Source organism: Syngnathoides biaculeatus, chromosome 1 (assembly GCF_019802595.1).
Source record: "Syngnathoides biaculeatus isolate LvHL_M chromosome 1, ASM1980259v1, whole genome shotgun sequence".
Lineage (NCBI taxonomy): Eukaryota > Metazoa > Chordata > Actinopteri > Syngnathiformes > Syngnathidae > Syngnathoides > Syngnathoides biaculeatus.
Window position 1 is genome coordinate 4,354,730 of NC_084640.1, and position 17,298 is coordinate 4,372,027.

The 17,298-nt window shown below is 41.8% G+C and overlaps 1 protein-coding gene across 4 annotated transcripts in view; it reads right to left on the reverse strand.

Annotated features, from left to right (window-relative positions):
- vars2 (valyl-tRNA synthetase 2, mitochondrial) overlaps positions 1 to 17,298 on the reverse strand; it is a 45,727-nt gene that overhangs the window by 16,415 nt on the left and 12,014 nt on the right. For all 4 annotated transcript variants that reach the window (XR_009797168.1, XM_061835159.1, XM_061835235.1 and 1 more), the window contains exons 13-23: positions 17,079 to 17,182; positions 12,987 to 13,068; positions 12,819 to 12,895; positions 12,545 to 12,632; positions 10,177 to 10,270; positions 8,596 to 8,666; positions 8,391 to 8,516; positions 8,212 to 8,316; positions 7,070 to 7,138; positions 6,882 to 6,960; positions 6,144 to 6,274 (exon numbers count right to left, since the gene is read on the reverse strand). Coding sequence is in view for 3 of the 4 variants with exons in the window: in XM_061835159.1 (XP_061691143.1) it covers positions 6,144 to 6,274; positions 6,882 to 6,960; positions 7,070 to 7,138; positions 8,212 to 8,316; positions 8,391 to 8,516; positions 8,596 to 8,666; positions 10,177 to 10,270; positions 12,545 to 12,632; positions 12,819 to 12,895; positions 12,987 to 13,068; positions 17,079 to 17,182 (1,026 nt within the window). In the remaining variant the exon portion in view is untranslated. The remainder of the gene's footprint in view (positions 1 to 6,143; positions 6,275 to 6,881; positions 6,961 to 7,069; positions 7,139 to 8,211; positions 8,317 to 8,390; positions 8,517 to 8,595; positions 8,667 to 10,176; positions 10,271 to 12,544; positions 12,633 to 12,818; positions 12,896 to 12,986; positions 13,069 to 17,078; positions 17,183 to 17,298) is intronic.

Sequence of the window (17,298 nt, forward strand, 5' to 3'; positions counted from 1 at the left end):
GAACCTATGGCTCGCGAGCCATATCTGGTTCTTCTGATGGTTGCATATGGCTCACAGAACCCTCATAACAACATATTGTACATGTCATTTCTGTCACAAAACCAGCGCAAATGAGGCAGAGACAGTTTGTCTGAGTGGAATTTCCGTAGTTTGCTGTCCAATATGGAAGTTGATGTGAGGAGGCACACAAGGGTCAAAAGCAGATTGAGTAGAAATTAATTATTGAAACGCTTCTAACAAAGATGGATATGAGAAAGAGAGATGAGGGCTACCACGGTTTTCACCAAGAATGGACAGAGGAATTTGCCTTTGTGGAGAAAGAAGAATGCAGATATACCTCTGTCGCCAAGGATTGTTGGTGAGCCAACATAAGTGGGGAGGGTTGAAAAAAATTTAAACCTGCAGACCACATAATTATGAAAACTTGGAACGCACTTCCTGTGACATACCACACACTGTGGTGTGAGTTTTGCTCTACTGACAATGTTTGATTGTACCTATGCCTGTGAGAAGTCTCTCACATTTAAAAAAACATGTAGATCAACCTACGTTCATGATTAATATACGGAAGTCTCAATGGCTGCATAAAGTTTAATCTAATGACCTATGAAGCAGACGACAAAGCCATCAGCAAAACCATGCAGCACCAGAAGTCGCACTAAAGGTAAGAAGTACTTTTGTCATCATTGGATAGCAATAGCATAATGTCACTTATTTTACTCTAAAAGTGTTGTTCTTTCATAAACTACACTTGTGTTTAGTTTTTAAAATACTGTATGGTTCTTTTGGAATTACATTTTAAAATATTTGGCATTTACGGGTCTTTCAGCCTCAAAGGTTCCCGACCCCTGGGTTAGAGCGTCTGCCTCACAGTTCTAAGGATGGGTGGTCAAATCCCGACTCCGCCTGTATGGAGTTTGCATGTTATCCACTTGCCTGTGTGGGTTCTCTCAGGCATTCCGGTTTCCTCCCACATCCCAAAAACATGCATTAATTGAAGACTCTAAATTGCCTGTAAATGTGACTGTTCCCGCGAATGGTTGTTTCTGTGTGCCCTGCGACTGGTTGGCAACCAGTTCAGGGTGTACTGTGCCTCCTACCCAAAAATACCTGGGATTGGCTCCAGCACTCCCACGAACCTTGTGAGGATAAATGGCTCAGATAATGGGTGAGTGGGTGGATGGATGTATGCATATCTAAAGGTTTACACATGGAATAATGGATGTAAATTTGATGTAGAAAAGCTGATCTATTAACTGGGCAGAACCAGAGTTACGTCTGCCAGAAATACTTAATTTTCAAGCAGTTCATAGTGTGTTGTAGGAGAGCTATATGGTAATTGATTAATTTAGCATGGCCAAGGTGATTTATCAAACCTCTGATGAATTGCGCAAGCAGATTTTGCATCTATAAATAGGATTTCTTAAAGACTGGTGCAAACTTCCCCTCCTCGAGCCGTCACCTTAACGTGGTGGAGGGGTTTGTGTGTCCCGATGATCCTAGGAGCTAAGTTGTCTGGGGCTTCATGCCCCTGGTAGGGTCAACCCATGGCAAACAGGTCCTAGGTGAGGGACCAGACAAAGTACAACTCCAGAACACCTATGATGACTACAAAAATTGGATCTTGGTCTCCTTACCCGGACGCGAGTCACCAGGGCCCCCCTCTGGAGCCAGGCCTGGAGGTGGGGCTTGAAGACGAATGCCGGGTGGCTGGGCCTGGACTTATGGGGTTCGGCCAGGCACAGTCCAAAAGGGTAACATGGGTCCCCCTTCCCATGGCCACAGCACCTGTGAGAGGGGCCATAGGGGTCGGGTGCAATGTGACCTGGGCGGTGGCCAAAGGCGGGGACCTTGGCGATCCGATCCCCGGTTACAGAAACTAGCTCTAGGGACAATGAACGTTACCTCTTTGGCAGGGAAGGAGCCCGACTTGGTGCATGACCTCGAGAAGTTACGACTAGATATAGATGGACTCGCCTCTACGCACCGCTTGGGCTCTGGCACCACTCCTCTTGAGAGGGGTTGGACTCTTTGGTGAGGCCATGAAGAACGACTACAGGATGGCTTCGAGGAAATTCTGGTCCATCATCCGCCGTCTCAGGAGGGGGAAGCAGTGCACCATCAACACTGTGTGTAGTGGGGATGGGGCGCTGCTGACCTCAACTCTGGGTGTTGTGAATTGGTGGGGAGAATATTTCAAAGACCTCCTCAATTCCACCAACACGCCTTCCCACGAGGAAGCTGAGTCTGGGTGCTCTGAGGCGGGCTCTTCTACCTCTGGGGTTGAGGTCAAACGTGGTTAAAAAGCTCCTTGGTGGCAGGGCCCCGGGGGTGGATGTCATTCGGAGTTCCGAAAGGCTCTGGATGTTGTGGGACTATCCTGGTTGACACGCCTCTGCAACATCGCGTGGACATCGGGGACAGTGCCTCTGGATTGACAGCCTGGGGTGGTGGTCCCCTTTTTCAAGAATGGTGACCGGAGGTTGTGTTCCATCGAGAGTGGGATCACACTCAGCCTCCCTGGTAAGGTCAACTCAGGGGTATTGGAGAGGAGGGTCAATCGGGAAGTCAGGTCTCGGATTCAGGAGGACCAATGTGGTTATCATCTTGGTCACGGAACAGTGGATCAGCTCAACACCCTCGACAGGATCCTCGAGGCTGCATGGGAGTTCGGCCAACCAGTCTACATGCGTTTTGTGGACTTGGAGAGGGCATTCGACCATGTCCCTCTGGGAATCCTGTGGGGGGGTTCTTTGGGAGTATGTGGTACCGAACGCACTGATATCAGCTGTTCGGTCCCAGTATGACCGCTGTCGGAGTTTGGTCCGCTTTGCCGGCAATACATCGGAATCGTTTCCGGTGAGAGTTGGATTCCGGCAAGGCTGCACTTTGTCACCGATTTTGTCCATAACTTTTATGGACAGAATTTCTAGGCGCAGCCGAGGCGTAGAGGGTGTCTCTACTCTTTGCAGATGATGTGGTTCTGTTGGCTTCATCAAGCCGTGATATCCAGCTCTAACTGGAGCGATTTGCAGCCGAGTGTGAAGAGAATCAGCACTTCCAAATTCGAGACTATGGTCCTTAGTCGGAAAAGGGTGGCATGACCTCTTCATGTCGGGGATGAGATCCTTCCCCAAGTGGAGGAGTTCAATTATCTTGGGGTCTTGTTCACGAGTGAGGGAAGAATGGAGCGGGAGATCGACAGACGGATTGGTGCAGCATCTGCAGTGATGCAGACTTTGTATTGGTCCGTTGTGGTAAAGAGGGAGCTAAGTCGAAAGGCAAAGCTCTCAATTTGCCAGCCGATCTCCATTCATACCCTTACCTATGGGCATGAACTATGGGTCGTGACCGAAAGAACAGGATCCCGGATACAAATGGCTGAAATGAGTTTCCTCTGCTGGGGTGTCCGGGCTCTCCCTTAGAGACATGGTGAGAAGCTCGGTCATCCGGGAGGGGCCCGGTGTCGAACCGCTACTCCTCCACATTGAGAGGAGCCAGATGAGGTGGGTGGTGCATCTGATTCAGATGCCTCCCGGACACCTCCCTGGTGAGGTCTTCCAGGCATGTCCCACCGGAAAGAGATCCCAATGACGACCCAGGACACGCTGGAGAGACTATGTCTCTCGGCTGGCTTGGGAATGCCTCGGGATCCCTCCGGAAGACCTGGAAGAACTGGCTGGGGAAAGGGAAGTCTGGGTATGCCCGCTAAAGCTACTTCCCATCCCCGACCTGACCCGGAAAAGTGGTAAATAATGGATGGATGGATGGAGGTGCAAACTTAGTGCCATGAAAAAGTACTCGCTCCCTTCCTGATTTTTTTTTTTTTGCTTATCTATCACACACAAAGGTTTCAAATCATCCAACCAATTTTAATATCACTCAGAGACAACCAAAGTTTGTACAAAATGCAATTTTCAAATGACAATTCAATTTATTATATCACAAAAAAATTGTAAAACCTTTCTGACCCTCTGTAAAAATCAATTCCCTCCTGAACCTGATAACCGGTTGTGCCACGTTTGGCAACAATAACCGAAATCAAATGTTTGCAATAATTGGTGATGAGTCTTTCAAACAATAACCAAAATCAAATGTTTGCAATAATTGGTGATGAGTCTTTCACATCACTTTGGAGGAATTTTGTCAGTCTTCTTTGCAGAATTGCTCCAATACCGCCATATTGGAGGGTTTTCTCGCATGCACTGCCCATTTAAGGTCACACCGCAGCATCTCAATTGAAATAAATCTGGAGTTTGATTTGGTCGCTCCAAAACTTAATTTTTTTTTTGGGAGCCATTCAGAAGTGGACTTTCTGGTATATTGCTGCGTGATCCAAGAGCACTTGAGTTTGAGGAAACGAAGTGATGGCCGGACAGATTTTTTGGTACACACCAGAATTCATTGTTCCATCAATAACAGCAAGTTTTCCTGGTCCTGAGAAAGCAAAGCAGCCCCCAACCATCACACTGCCATCACCATGCTTAATTGTTGTAATAGTGTTGTTTTTATCAAATGCTGTGCCATTTTTATGCTAAATGTAACCTGCAGCACACGTTCCAACAGCTTTTAGACCCGTGAGTCCACAGAATGTTTCTCCAAAAGTCTTGAGGATCATCAAAATGTGTTTGGCAAATGTGAGACGAGTCTTTGTATTCTTTGCTGACAGCAGGGGTTTTCTCCTTGGAACTCTCCCATGGATTTCATTTTTGACCAGTGTCTGATTCAACAAGTATAGTAGGAATCAGGTTTGGTTGTGGCCTGTGAAATGGAAGTCACCTTTCCCAAATTTTTGGTTAGTCACAGTGACTTTGTGATTCAACAGGTGGGGGGCTATACAGCTGCACCACTGTGCTGCCTGTGAGCAATTCATTTTCTGTAATTCAATACAGTAACATGTTTGTTGTCCTCTACCAATAACATTTCCAATTACATCACTTCAAACTTCCTTATGTGCTTGTGGTGCTCTCCCAAATTTTTAAAGATGAAAACCACAGGATATAAAAGAAAATAAAAGGATAAAACCCCCTTTTAAAAATGCTGGTGTCCATCACTTTTACACCCACTCCTAACTGTGCAGGTATTTGTTAGATTCAGAGAACCCACAAATTAGTGCCCGGTATTTGCAATCTTAGTCACATGCAACACGCCCACTGTCTATTACAATGAACACGCAATTTGTGTGGAACTAGTTGACAAAATATTGGGAAAATTCAAGACAGGGTTCCCCAGTTATTTGAGGGGGTTAAGTTCCTTACACCTAGGCGAATAATGGATGCAGTATAGGAAGAATTGCATTTGTAACTAGAAGAAGCTTACATATACATTGTGGATAAAGTGTATGTTTTGTGTCAATTATTTCGTGAGTCATTTTTTTTTTGTTTCATTATTTGTTAGTTATGCTATTCTGTTTGCTACAGTGTGATAATTTTAGTTTTGCTGTGACACCTTGTGAGCGCCATCATATGCTGCTTACAGACGTGCTAAAACACTTATGGCATGCATGCTAACAGTGTCACCAGTGTGTTTAAGTGTACTTTGTTGGATATGTCACAACATTTGCAAATGTTGGACCTCAGTGTGCACATAAGGTATACTACATTGTAAAGCGCCGTGTCTAATGTGGCGCTTCATCTATTTAGAAGAGAATTTAAAACATTTGCAATCATGAAAATTCGGCAAATAAAAAATAAATAAATAAATAAATAAATCGGGAATATGTGGGGCTCGAATGGTGAACCCCGGATGGGCAAGGGCACAATGTATTAATTTTTTTGCACTTCAAAATCCAGTGACATGCCAAGCCCCAAACCTCACCCTCACAGCTCTTAATAGATCACAGATAACAAGTGATATATTACACTCAATTATTTGCTTTCAACATAGACACGTGACTGCCTCAGAAGCACTTCACACAGGAGCAAGTATATACCGTGTATATCAAATGTATACTGTGTGAGAAAAGAGGAACTATCATATTAAGCCTTTATATTTTCAAAAAGAGAAGATTATATATGGTCATTATGGTATTGGTAACACAACAAATGGCATTTAAACTGTAATATAAAATCGAGTAGTAATAATGTCTAAAAGAGAGCCATCCTTTCTGTGGCTTGACATTTGCAAAAGCTGCATTGTTGTACCTCCTCCAGGGTCCCCACTGGTGTAGTGTTGTCACCCAGCACTCCAAGAGTGAATCTCAGCGTCTGCCACATTTTATTGCAGAAATGTCTGCAGTTCAAAACCTGTGAGATTGATAGACTGATGTCTTCTCCTAAAATAGAGGCAAGAAAAAAAGACAAGAACATTACTTAGAGAACTATAAAGCATCCTCTTTTGCTGTTGTATCTTAAAAATTCCACATCACGACAACTACGGAGGCTCTTTCTGACAGTTTTTCTCTATGTGCAGAAATGGAGAAAGTAGTTTATTAAAACTTGGCTTTTCATGCTTCAAAAATAGTTACATTACTGAAAGAATCAGATTGTTTAAACAAGAGGAAATCTTGTAGTCATCATGAAAAAATAAAATGAAATTTTTTGTTTTATTTTCTATTATAGATTACAAAATAAACACTGCAGCCAAGAATAAAGTGTTAACTTTAGGAGACCATTAGCTTTTCGTCTGGACTCCTGCGCAGGCAGATAAAACATCCGTCCTCACCCACCAAACTCATAGAACACTGCTTGTTTATGCTCTCTCTCTCTCTCTCTCTCTCTCTCTCTCTCTCTCTCTCTCTCTCTCTCTCTCCTCTCTCTCTCTCCTCTCTCTCTCTCTCTCTCTGTGTGTGTGTGTGTGGTATGCAACAAAAATAAAATGCGGAGCAAACAATTTCCTTTGAGGAATTACAATGAATAAAGTGAGGGACAACAATCACTCACCCATCATTTTGTGAGAGCAAAGGGCAAATCTCAGAGCGTCTGTTCCACACTGAGGGATCCCCTTAGGGAAGTCTTTCCTCTGAGGGAAGCAAACAAAATAATTGGTTAGAAAGCTAGATAGAATATGAGGTAATTCGCACAGTCATTCAGTCAGAATGTAATCATGAATAACAATGAGGGAACCAGACCTGAGCTTCCATGGCAATGGCCTGCTCCCTGGGGTCAAGGTTCCCATCTTTAACTTTCTGCTGAAGCCTCTGAGAGGAAAAAACAAGAACTATAGAAGTGGAACTTTTTTCTACTACTAATACATGTCATATTTCTACAGATGGGACTTGGAAAATGACAAAATATTTTTTACACTTCTGTTAAAGAAAGAAAAATACATACAGTCCTGTATATGGTCATTGTAATGACTGAAACTGACAAATGTAATAAAATCAATGAGCATATTCCACAGATGCTTAATGGGATTTTGGGCTCATTCTTTCACAGAAATCTCCCAACAATTTTGTTCTTGTGTGTCAATTAAAAAAAATCCTTTTGTTATTAGATATTGGATGTGAAATATTGAAATCATGGATTCAAGTAACTAATACACATTTCCTCTGATTGATGAATTCATTCATCAGAGGGGTATTCCAAGGCATTTGGATACAGTAGTATAGCAATGGGAAAAGAAGTGGACTTTCAATAAGTTGATTTATATAAATTACTGAAAATCATTGACAAATATAAGAGCTTTAGCTCCTCTTAACTGTGGAATCCCACAAGAATCCATTCATTTCAGTGAGTCTTTTTGTTACTTCACCATGATTAGGTATTTAATTTTAAACAAAAGTTCTGACAATCTTGCAACTGCCATTTATTGGTTTCTTGATCTGCGTTACCAAAACATTAAATGGAACCGAATCTTGGAATTCTCTTCATGCAACATTTATTTCACCATCATGTAAGCTGGCGTAAATGGATTTCTTTCATAAAAGAAATATCGTCAAGCTAAAAAGAAGTTAATTGTTTAAAATAGATGAACTCCTACTATTTATTTGCGAATAATCATATTTTTGGGGATGAATCACACATTATTGCCTTCTTCTTACACATATTGGTTTGACTTAAGATAGAATTTCAACATCCAGATGTTTAGAAATAGATAACTTCCATTAATCTCGGGGAAGATAAGAAATGGAAATTAAAGTAGTAAAGTCATAAGACAATATCGGTCTTTCATATAATCAGATATGTATTTGAACTGTTCTCATTTCTAAAGAATGACGGAAAAAACACTGAAAGACTGCAAGAGTATGATGGAAGAAATTTTGTTACAAACCTCCAAGGAGACCCCATGTATAACATCCAAGGGGTCGATGACATTTCCCAAGGACTTACTCATTTTCCTACCATGTTTATCTCTCACCAGTGAGTGAAGCAGAACCTTAGATTGAAGAAGCAGAAATGTGAAAACCTGAATACACCATTTCAAATTTGAGCCACTCATTGTCCAAGTACCTGTTTAAAAGGCAGCTGGCCTGTCAGCTCTGTGCCCAGCATTACCATCCTTGCCACCCAAAAAAAGATAAGGTCACTGCCTGTCTCCAGCATGGAATTTGGGTAGAAACGCTGAAAATCTCTAGTCTGTAGAAGTTGAACGGTTATAATCTAAAACACTGAGGATGTTATTGCTGATTATATGATGCTGGAGGTCATGCAGCACCTGTTGAGGCCAGCCCAACATGGCGAAAGGAAACAGCGCAGAGGAGAACCAGGTGTCCAGAACATCAGAGTCTGCCCCATGCAGCACGGACATAAACAATACACCAAAACAAATAAAAACACTTGATCAAATAAAATTTTGTTATATTAAATTGTATTTTCAGTTTCTCAATAAATCATGTTTGTCATGTGCATTAAACAGAAATCTCCCTGTGCTTGCTTCCGTTTCCTCTCACATTAAAAAACAACATCTAAATTCTTCTTAGGTGTGAATTTGAGTAATGAGATCTTTGTAGGTCCCACAATGTGGAAATTTGTAATTTTCCCATTTCCAGCCAAATATGAGTGTTTATCTATATATGCCCTGCGATTGACTGGCGATGAGTCCAGGGTATACCCCACCTCTTGTCCAAAATCAGGTGGGGTAGGCTCCAGCACACCAGTGACCCCAGTGAAGATAAGTTGTCCAGTAGAAAAGAATAGTGGATGGGAGTAGTTATGAGTATAGTTAAGAATTAAAATGTAAAAAAAAAAATGAACCACAAGAATAGCTTCAATGCAATATTATACTCTGAGATAATAACCATAAAATTTTCCACCAACTACCCCAAATAGTTACATTTTCAAGTGAGACAGGAAAAATGTCTGCTGATCTTTTTATGAATGTGATCGTTTATATGTGCTGTGAGAGCGCAGTAGCAGTATTCAGATCATCAGTGGCATTTCTGCCATGCTCCACTTTGGAATAGTAAATCCTGATCTGTCTTGCATCACATTTGTGACGTACGCATTTTGGATGTGGTTGTCAATACAGTAACTCTGTCTACATCTTAAATCAGGGGTCTCAAACTGGCAGCCTGTGAGATGATAGCTTGCAACCTCCATTTTAATATGAAAGTTTAATGTTCCTGCACACCTCAAGTTTTTTTATGAATGGCACTTTTACAGTGTTGTGTGCGGAGGTGAAGAACCAACCAATCACAATGGGGTATATGGCTCTTGGGGGCGAGACGTCAACTGAGCTTGATATAAACAGAGAAAAAATTTTCAATCAGTGAAAGGTACAGCAGCGTTGCAATGAGTGTTTTATAAGCAGTTTTGCACACAACTTGTTTACATCAGCATCTTTGTTAATATTATTTTGTGTTAAAATGTAAAAATGACATTTGAGAAGATTGGATTTTTTTTTTAAATTTCTCATTTAAATTGTGTATATGTCCATGTGTGTGCATGTGTGCCGAGGCTACGGCCCAGCCTCAGCCTGACTCTGCTTCCGGTGGCCCCAAGCTAAAATGAGTTTGAGACCCCTGGCTTAAATAGCATGACATGAGAGAAACATGACACATTGACCAGCATTTAAGTTATTGGGTAAGATATGGTCACGTTGACATGATGACTCAGTCAACATTTTTATTTTTACGCGATTAAAAACATTAGATGGGTTTCCGTGGACCTAAAAATAGTGTAACAAGCTTACATTGTAGGCAATGTTCTAATTATTTATTTCTTTGTCACCTACGCAATGTTTCAAAATGAAAATAGAAAATATTTCATATTATGTGGATTAAAGAGGTAAATGTACCCTGAGTCAAAATGATGTCCTGTGGTTTCACTCCATATTTGACAGAAGCTCTCTGACAGGCCTCATCCTCATTACTTCCCCAGACCCATAGGTCCTAAAAAGACAAACAATATTTCCACCATTGACTGTGACCTTAGTAGTAGTCAGTCGATGACCAATTTCTAAGCCATTTTTCTACTAGAGTACCGTATGTATTGTACACACAGAAACCAAATACAAGTTAATGATCACTTGCACAAAATAATTGCAGTACATCTGATATAGGAGCCTGTAACGAATATTCTGCCTCAATAAGAAATAATAATAATGTTAAGCTCTGACTGACATTTCTCTGGGCATTCCAGTTTCCTCCCACATACCAAAAACATGCATTAATTAGAAACTCTAAATTGCCTTTAAGTGCGACAGTGAATGCAAATGGTTGTTTGTCTCGATGTGCCCTGCGATTGGGAAAAAGGGTATTGAGGATGGAGCTGCCAGGCAAAAGAGCAAGAGGAAGACCAAAGACAATGTTGATGGATGTTGTGAGGGAAGACATGAGGGCTGTTGCTGTTAGAGGAAGATGCAAGAGATATGGTTAAATGGAAAAAGATGACACGCTGCGGCGACCCCTAATGGGACAAGGCAAAAAGAAGTGTGCTTTGTGTAAAAAGGAGGTTCTTTCCACTGGTTGCTTAATACAAGCCAAAATACAAAGGCCATTTGTGGCTTCCACGTCGGCATCTGCGACTCCGTTTTTCCCCTCACAAACAATGGACATACATGCATGTCATATAAACCAGTATGTAAATCAGTCAGTGTTTCACAAACTATATATTATAGTTATACCTTGTTTAACATAAAAGGTATCACAAGATCCTGTGAGGTAATTTAGGTTCCAGTGTCAGTTTTTCCAGAAATGCATGGTAGGTCACCATCTCATATGCAGAGATATAAAACTCATCTGCTGCAAGATACGTTTTTAAATAACAATGATTTACACAAGAACGTCTTGTAGGTTTGGTATTTTTTTAACCAGCCTTGGCTTAAACCGCAGAAAGGGGTTACGTTGTGGTCAGCTACAAAATAATATAACCCATTGAGGGGAAAGAATAGCAATAACCTATCCTGCACATTTAATGCTGTTCATCCTCAAACTAGACTGGCTGGAACATAACAGCTCCCTGTACAACTGTGTTGAACTTCCTGACGGGGAGACCCCAGATAGTTCAGTTTGGCAGCAACACATCCAACACCATCATGCTGAACACAGAGGCCCCACAAAGACGTGTGCTGAGCCCCCTACTCTTCACTGTGCTGACCCACGACTGTGCACCCATATCCAGCTCTAACCTCGTCATCAAAATTGCAGACAACAAGACTGTGTTGGGCCTCATCAAGAATCATGATGAGACAAGATACAGAAGTGAGGCGAGGCGCCTGTCAATGTGCTGCAAGGACAGCAATCTCCACTTGAAAGTGGAGAAGACGAAGGAGATTATAGTGGACTTCAGGAGAGAGCACATCCAGCACCCCCCGCTAACCATCAATGGTGCTACAGTCGAGCGGGTGAGCAGCACCAAATTCCTGGGTGTACACATCTCCGAAGAACTGTCCTGGACTACTAACACCAGAGTACTGGATAAAAAGGCTCAACAGTGCCTCTGCTTCCTGCAGAAACTGAAACAACTGAAAGCCTTATCCACAATCATTATCTCCTTTTACAGAGGGACAATCAAGAGCATCCGTGCGTCAGTATGCACGTGTGGTATGCCGCCTGCACCACCTCCACAAGATTCTGCAACACAGTGTGAGAGGAACTGAGAAGCTCTTGGACACCCGCAAGGCCATCAGGATCGCTGGTGACCCCACTCACCCATCCCACTGTCTTTTCAAATTACTGCTAAAACCAGCAGGCTCAAAGACAGTTTCTTCCACCAGGCAGTCAGGATGCTCAACTCCCTCTCTGCTTTGCCCCCATTATTATTACTGCTCCCTGACACCAACATTAACTCTAGACCAGAAATTCAGCACTTCAAGCACAGTATTTGCCTTGGCTTACAGCACTGTGGACATTACCCACTAATTCCAGCTCTTGTTAAATTAGCCAGATTGACTATATTGGTTATATTCTCTATAGTATAAGGTACAATGGACATATTTTAGACAGACTAGTTTATTTACGTTTAATTTATTTTTAACTCTTTAGTCTATTAGAGCACTACAGGTCTGAGAGTAATGCTATTTCAGGTATGTTGGCATGCCAAAAATAACATATCTGACAAATTTACTTGAAGTTAAAAATGAGCTACTGAGAATAAAATATTACTCATTTAGATGCAGTATAGCTAGACAGAGTAAGACACGCATTGTGATAACAAACCCCAACCTCTTTTTTGTCAGTAGAAAGAGGAAACTCCACTCTGTAAGCAGGGATCTGATGCCCCCACCACAGCTGCCTGGAAATGCACCAATCACTGTAAAGCAAACAAAGCTGCATTGTTCACACCCATGTAATGAAACAAGGATCCATTCATCAAGAGAATTGTGTTATTTCATACAGATCATGGAACAATAGATGACACACAACTGTTCAGATTCAAACAAAAGTTAAATTATATATATATTTTTTCAGTATCAGACAACGGTCATGGTAAGCCTACCTGATGTTGGACAGCCAGTTCTTCCATGTTTTGGTGTAAAAGTGAGGGATGAGTTCCAGCTGACCCTGCTCAACAGCCTGACAATGAAAGTGTTTGCCACACTGAAAATGTCAGCTCTCAACTACCACCACTACCAAGCGAAAATATTATATCATCAAAACTAGTTACCTGTATAGCTTTTTGAGCCATTCCGTGGCAGCGAACAAACCACTGCTTCTTTAGAAGAGGCTCAATGATATCGCCTGAGCGGCTGATGGACATGGAGAGCAACAATTTGAATAACATAAAACACAACCTTATTTCATTTAAGTGTGTGCTTTGTGTAAAATGCAGCTCTATGGGGGCACAAGCCAGTGCAACCTGTAGGGCATCCACTTTAAAACTTTGTCAAACAAATAAGAGTGAGTGTCTAAAGAATCCTATACCAAATCTGTCGTGGACCGGGTTGACAACGTTAACCTGCAGGGCGTCGGTTGAAATTCAGCTACTGTGCGTCAAAGACGTAGAAGAAGAGGAAAGTGGATTCTTTGGCATAAAGAGAAAAGGAAAGCACCGAGCCTATAACTGAGTGTGGGGATTTTTGAATGCTGGGACTATGACAGGAAAATGCTCGGGAGTCAGTTGACATGATTAGGAGAAAGCTTGATATATTGTGGATCTAACAGAGCAAGTGGAAAGGCAGTAAGGCTAGAAGTTTAGAGACAGGGTTGAAGTTATTTTTACATTTTATTTATGTATTTTATTGGAATAGGACTGCCAAGATACTGAGAGAGGCAGGCAGGAGAGTACTTGGGGTGCCTTCCGGTAGGAAAGGGGAGGAGACTTGGTGGTGGAACCCCAAAATACAGGAAATCATCCAAGGAAAGATATTAGCGAAGAAGTGGGACATGGAGAGGACTGAGGAGAGGTCGAAGGAATACATTGAGATCCGACATAGGGCAAAGGTAGAGTCGGCGAAGGCTAAACAAGAGGCATATGACGACATATACACCAGGTTGGATACGAAAGAGGGAGAAAAGGATCTCTACAGGTTGGCCAGACTGAGGGATAGAGATGATTGGACGGATGTGCAGCAAGTAAAGGTGATTAAGGATACGTTGGAAATATGTTGACTGGTGCCAGTAGTGTGCTAAGTAGATGGAAAGTACTTTGAGAAGTTAATGAATGAAGAGAATGGGAGAGAAGGTAGAGCTAAAGACTCAAAAGTGAATGACCAGGAAGTAGCAATGATTAGTAAGGGGGAAGTTAAAAAGGCACTGAACAGAATGAAAAATGGAAAGACAGTTGGTCCCGATGACATACCAGTGGAGATATGGAAGAAATTTGAAGAGGTGGATGTGGAGTTTTTGACCAACTTATTCAATAGAATACTAGCAGGAGAGAAGATGCCAGAAGAATCGCGGAAATGTGTGCTAGTCCCCATTTTTAAGAACAAAGGCGATGTTCAGTGTCTTTATGTAGCTAACGACCTCACACAGGTACATCTTATTCAGAATAATACATGGAGTGGAGGTGGAGTTTTAAAGGCGCACTAACAGGTCTTTGAGGGGCAGAATCTAAGTGATAGACAGGTGTTCAAACACTTATTTGAAGCTGTATCACACAAATAAATTGTTAAAAAAAAATCTTGCATTGTGATTTCTGGATTTTTCTTTTTAGATCATCTCTCTCATGGTGGACATGCGCCTACGATGAAAATTTCAGACCCCTCCGTGATTTCCAAGTAGAAGAACTTGCAATATATCAGGGTGTCCAAATACTTATTTTCTTCACTGTATCTGCAAAGGAAACTTTTAATGTATCATTTTTAGGTTTAAACTTTTAGAGGTCAAAACGTGAGAAACAAGTCTCACTATGATGCATTGTAGGTCAATATTACAGAACAGTAACCCCTCGTTTTTCGTGGTTAATTGGTACCAGACCCAACCGAGAAAAGTAAAAAACCGCCAAGTACGGGTAAATGGCTTTTTTTTTTTTTTGGTTCATAGGTCCTTGTCATGTTGCTGCAGATACCGCATTATACCCTATCAATGCAGCTTCCCACTGGTGTTTTTTTTTTAAATTAATGTATTTATTCATTGCATTTTTCAGAACAAAGGCGATGTTCAGAACTGTGGAGACTACAGAGGAATAAAGGTGATGAGCCACAGAATGAAGTTATGGGAAAGAGTGGTGGTGGTGCGAGCCACAGTATGGTTTCATGCCTCGAAAGAGTACCACTGGTGCATTATTTGCCTTGAGGATGCTCGTGGAAAAGTACAGAGAAGGTCAGAAGGAGCTACATTGGGTCTTTCTAGACCTAGAAAAAGCCTATGACAGAGTACCAAGAGAACAACTGTGGTACTGCATGCGCAAGTCTGGTGTGGCGGAGAAATATGTTAGAATAGTCCAAGACATGTATGATGGCAGTAAAACAATGGTGAGGTGTGCTGTAGGCGTAAGAGAAGAATTTAAGGAGAGGAACAATTAGAAAGATGGAGCCACGCACTGGAAAGGAGAGGAATGGAGATGAGCCGAAGTAAAACAGAATATATGTGCATGAATGTGAGGGGCGGAGGAGGAGGAGTGAAGCTCCAGGGAGAAGAGATAGCGAGGGTGGATGACTTCAAATACTTGGGGTCAACAATACAGAGCAATAGAGAGTGTAGTAAAGAAGTGAAGAAACGGGTCCAAGTGAGGTGGAACAGTTGGCGGAAGGTGTCTGGTGTTCTATGCAACAGAAGAGTCTCTGCATGGACGAAGGGCAAAGTTTATAAAACAGTAGTGAGGCCGGCCATGATGTACGGATTAGAGACGGTGGCACTGAAGAAACAACAGGAAGAAGAACTGGAGGTAGCAGAAATGAAGATGCTGAGGGTCTCACTTGGAGTGAACAGGTTGGATAAGAAATGAGCTCATGAGAGGGACAGCCAAGGTTGAATGTTTTGGAGACAAGGTGAGAGAGAGCATCTTCGATGGTTTGGTCATGTTTAGAGGCGAGAGAGTGAGTATATTGGTAGAAAGGTGCTGAGGATAGAACTGCCAGCCAAAAGAGCGAGAGGAAGACCAAAGAAAAGGTTGATGGATGTTGTGAGGGAGGACGTGAGGACAGTGGGTGTTAGAGAAGAAGATGTACGAGACAGGCTTAGATGGAAAAAGATGACACGCTGTGGCGAACCCTCATGGGACAAGCCGAAAGGAAAAGAAGTTTAAATTATTTTTACAAGGATGCAAATTAGAAAAGAAATGGAGTATAAAGGAGGTTCTTTCCACTGGTTGCATAATACAAGCCCAACACATAGGTCAAAGTCTATTTGTGGCTTCCTGGTTTTTTTCGCTTATAAACAATGAACATACATGCATGGAATACAAACCAGTACGTAAATCAGTCAGTGTTTCACAAACTATATATTATAGTCATACCATGTTAAACAAAAGATCTATTGCAGGCTCTTTTGAGGAAATTTAGGTTCCAGCGTCAATTTTTCCAGAAATCCATGGTAGGTCACCATCTCACGTGCACAGAAATAAAACTCATCTGCTGCAAGATACGTTTTTAAATAACAATGATTTACAAGAACGTCTTGTGCATTTGGTATTTTTTTCAACTAACTTTGGCATAAACCACAGAAAGGGGTTATATTGGGGTGAGCTACAAGATAATACAACCCATCGAGGGGAAAGGATAGCAGTAATTTATCCTCCACATTTCACGGACATATGTTTATTCTAATACCTTCGGTTATGATCAATGGTACAGCGGAGAAACAAGACTTGATTACCGATAGATACTCTATTTGTGTGCTGTGATCTATAGAGGTCTGGGATTGCTGTTATGGCATTTTGTCTCTTGCCTACTAAAACTGTCAAAACGGTCTTCAGATGTTTTCCCATCCATTGAAACACACAATCTTGAAATCAAAGGAGAGACATTAACTCTTAAATATGGTCAGCAACTTATCTCCTCACAAAACACATTGCATTTGCTGGGAACAGCTGCACCTGTCAAAGCTCAATTTAGCTGAACAAATATTAAAAGTAGAACTGTGCAAAACAAATATCAGCGTTCATTTGAGATGTTACGCTGTGGCGACCCGTAGCGGGACAAGCTGAAAGAAACTTACTATAAAGGCATATCGTTCAATTAATAGTTCTCTGACACAGTCATTAATAAACTGGTCATTAAGATGACAGTTTTTGATATAACCATTATATTGGTAATTTTTGAGTGAATAAAGTGTCCATAATTATGTGGCCAGGCAGCTTATGGCATTTGTTTACCTGCAAATAGGTAAGGTCATGGCATGCTCCTTCTTTCCTCTGAACAACTTTTTCTCAACCAAAGCATTCACTATGAGCTGTCTGGCATCAAAACGCTTTACCCCCTGAAAATCCAAGAAGACATTTTATGAAGAAGTTTTCATCATTGTCTAGGTTTCATATTTTTCAGCGTAATATGAGGGTTCATATTTTTAAGTGTAACAGAATAAATCATCTCCAA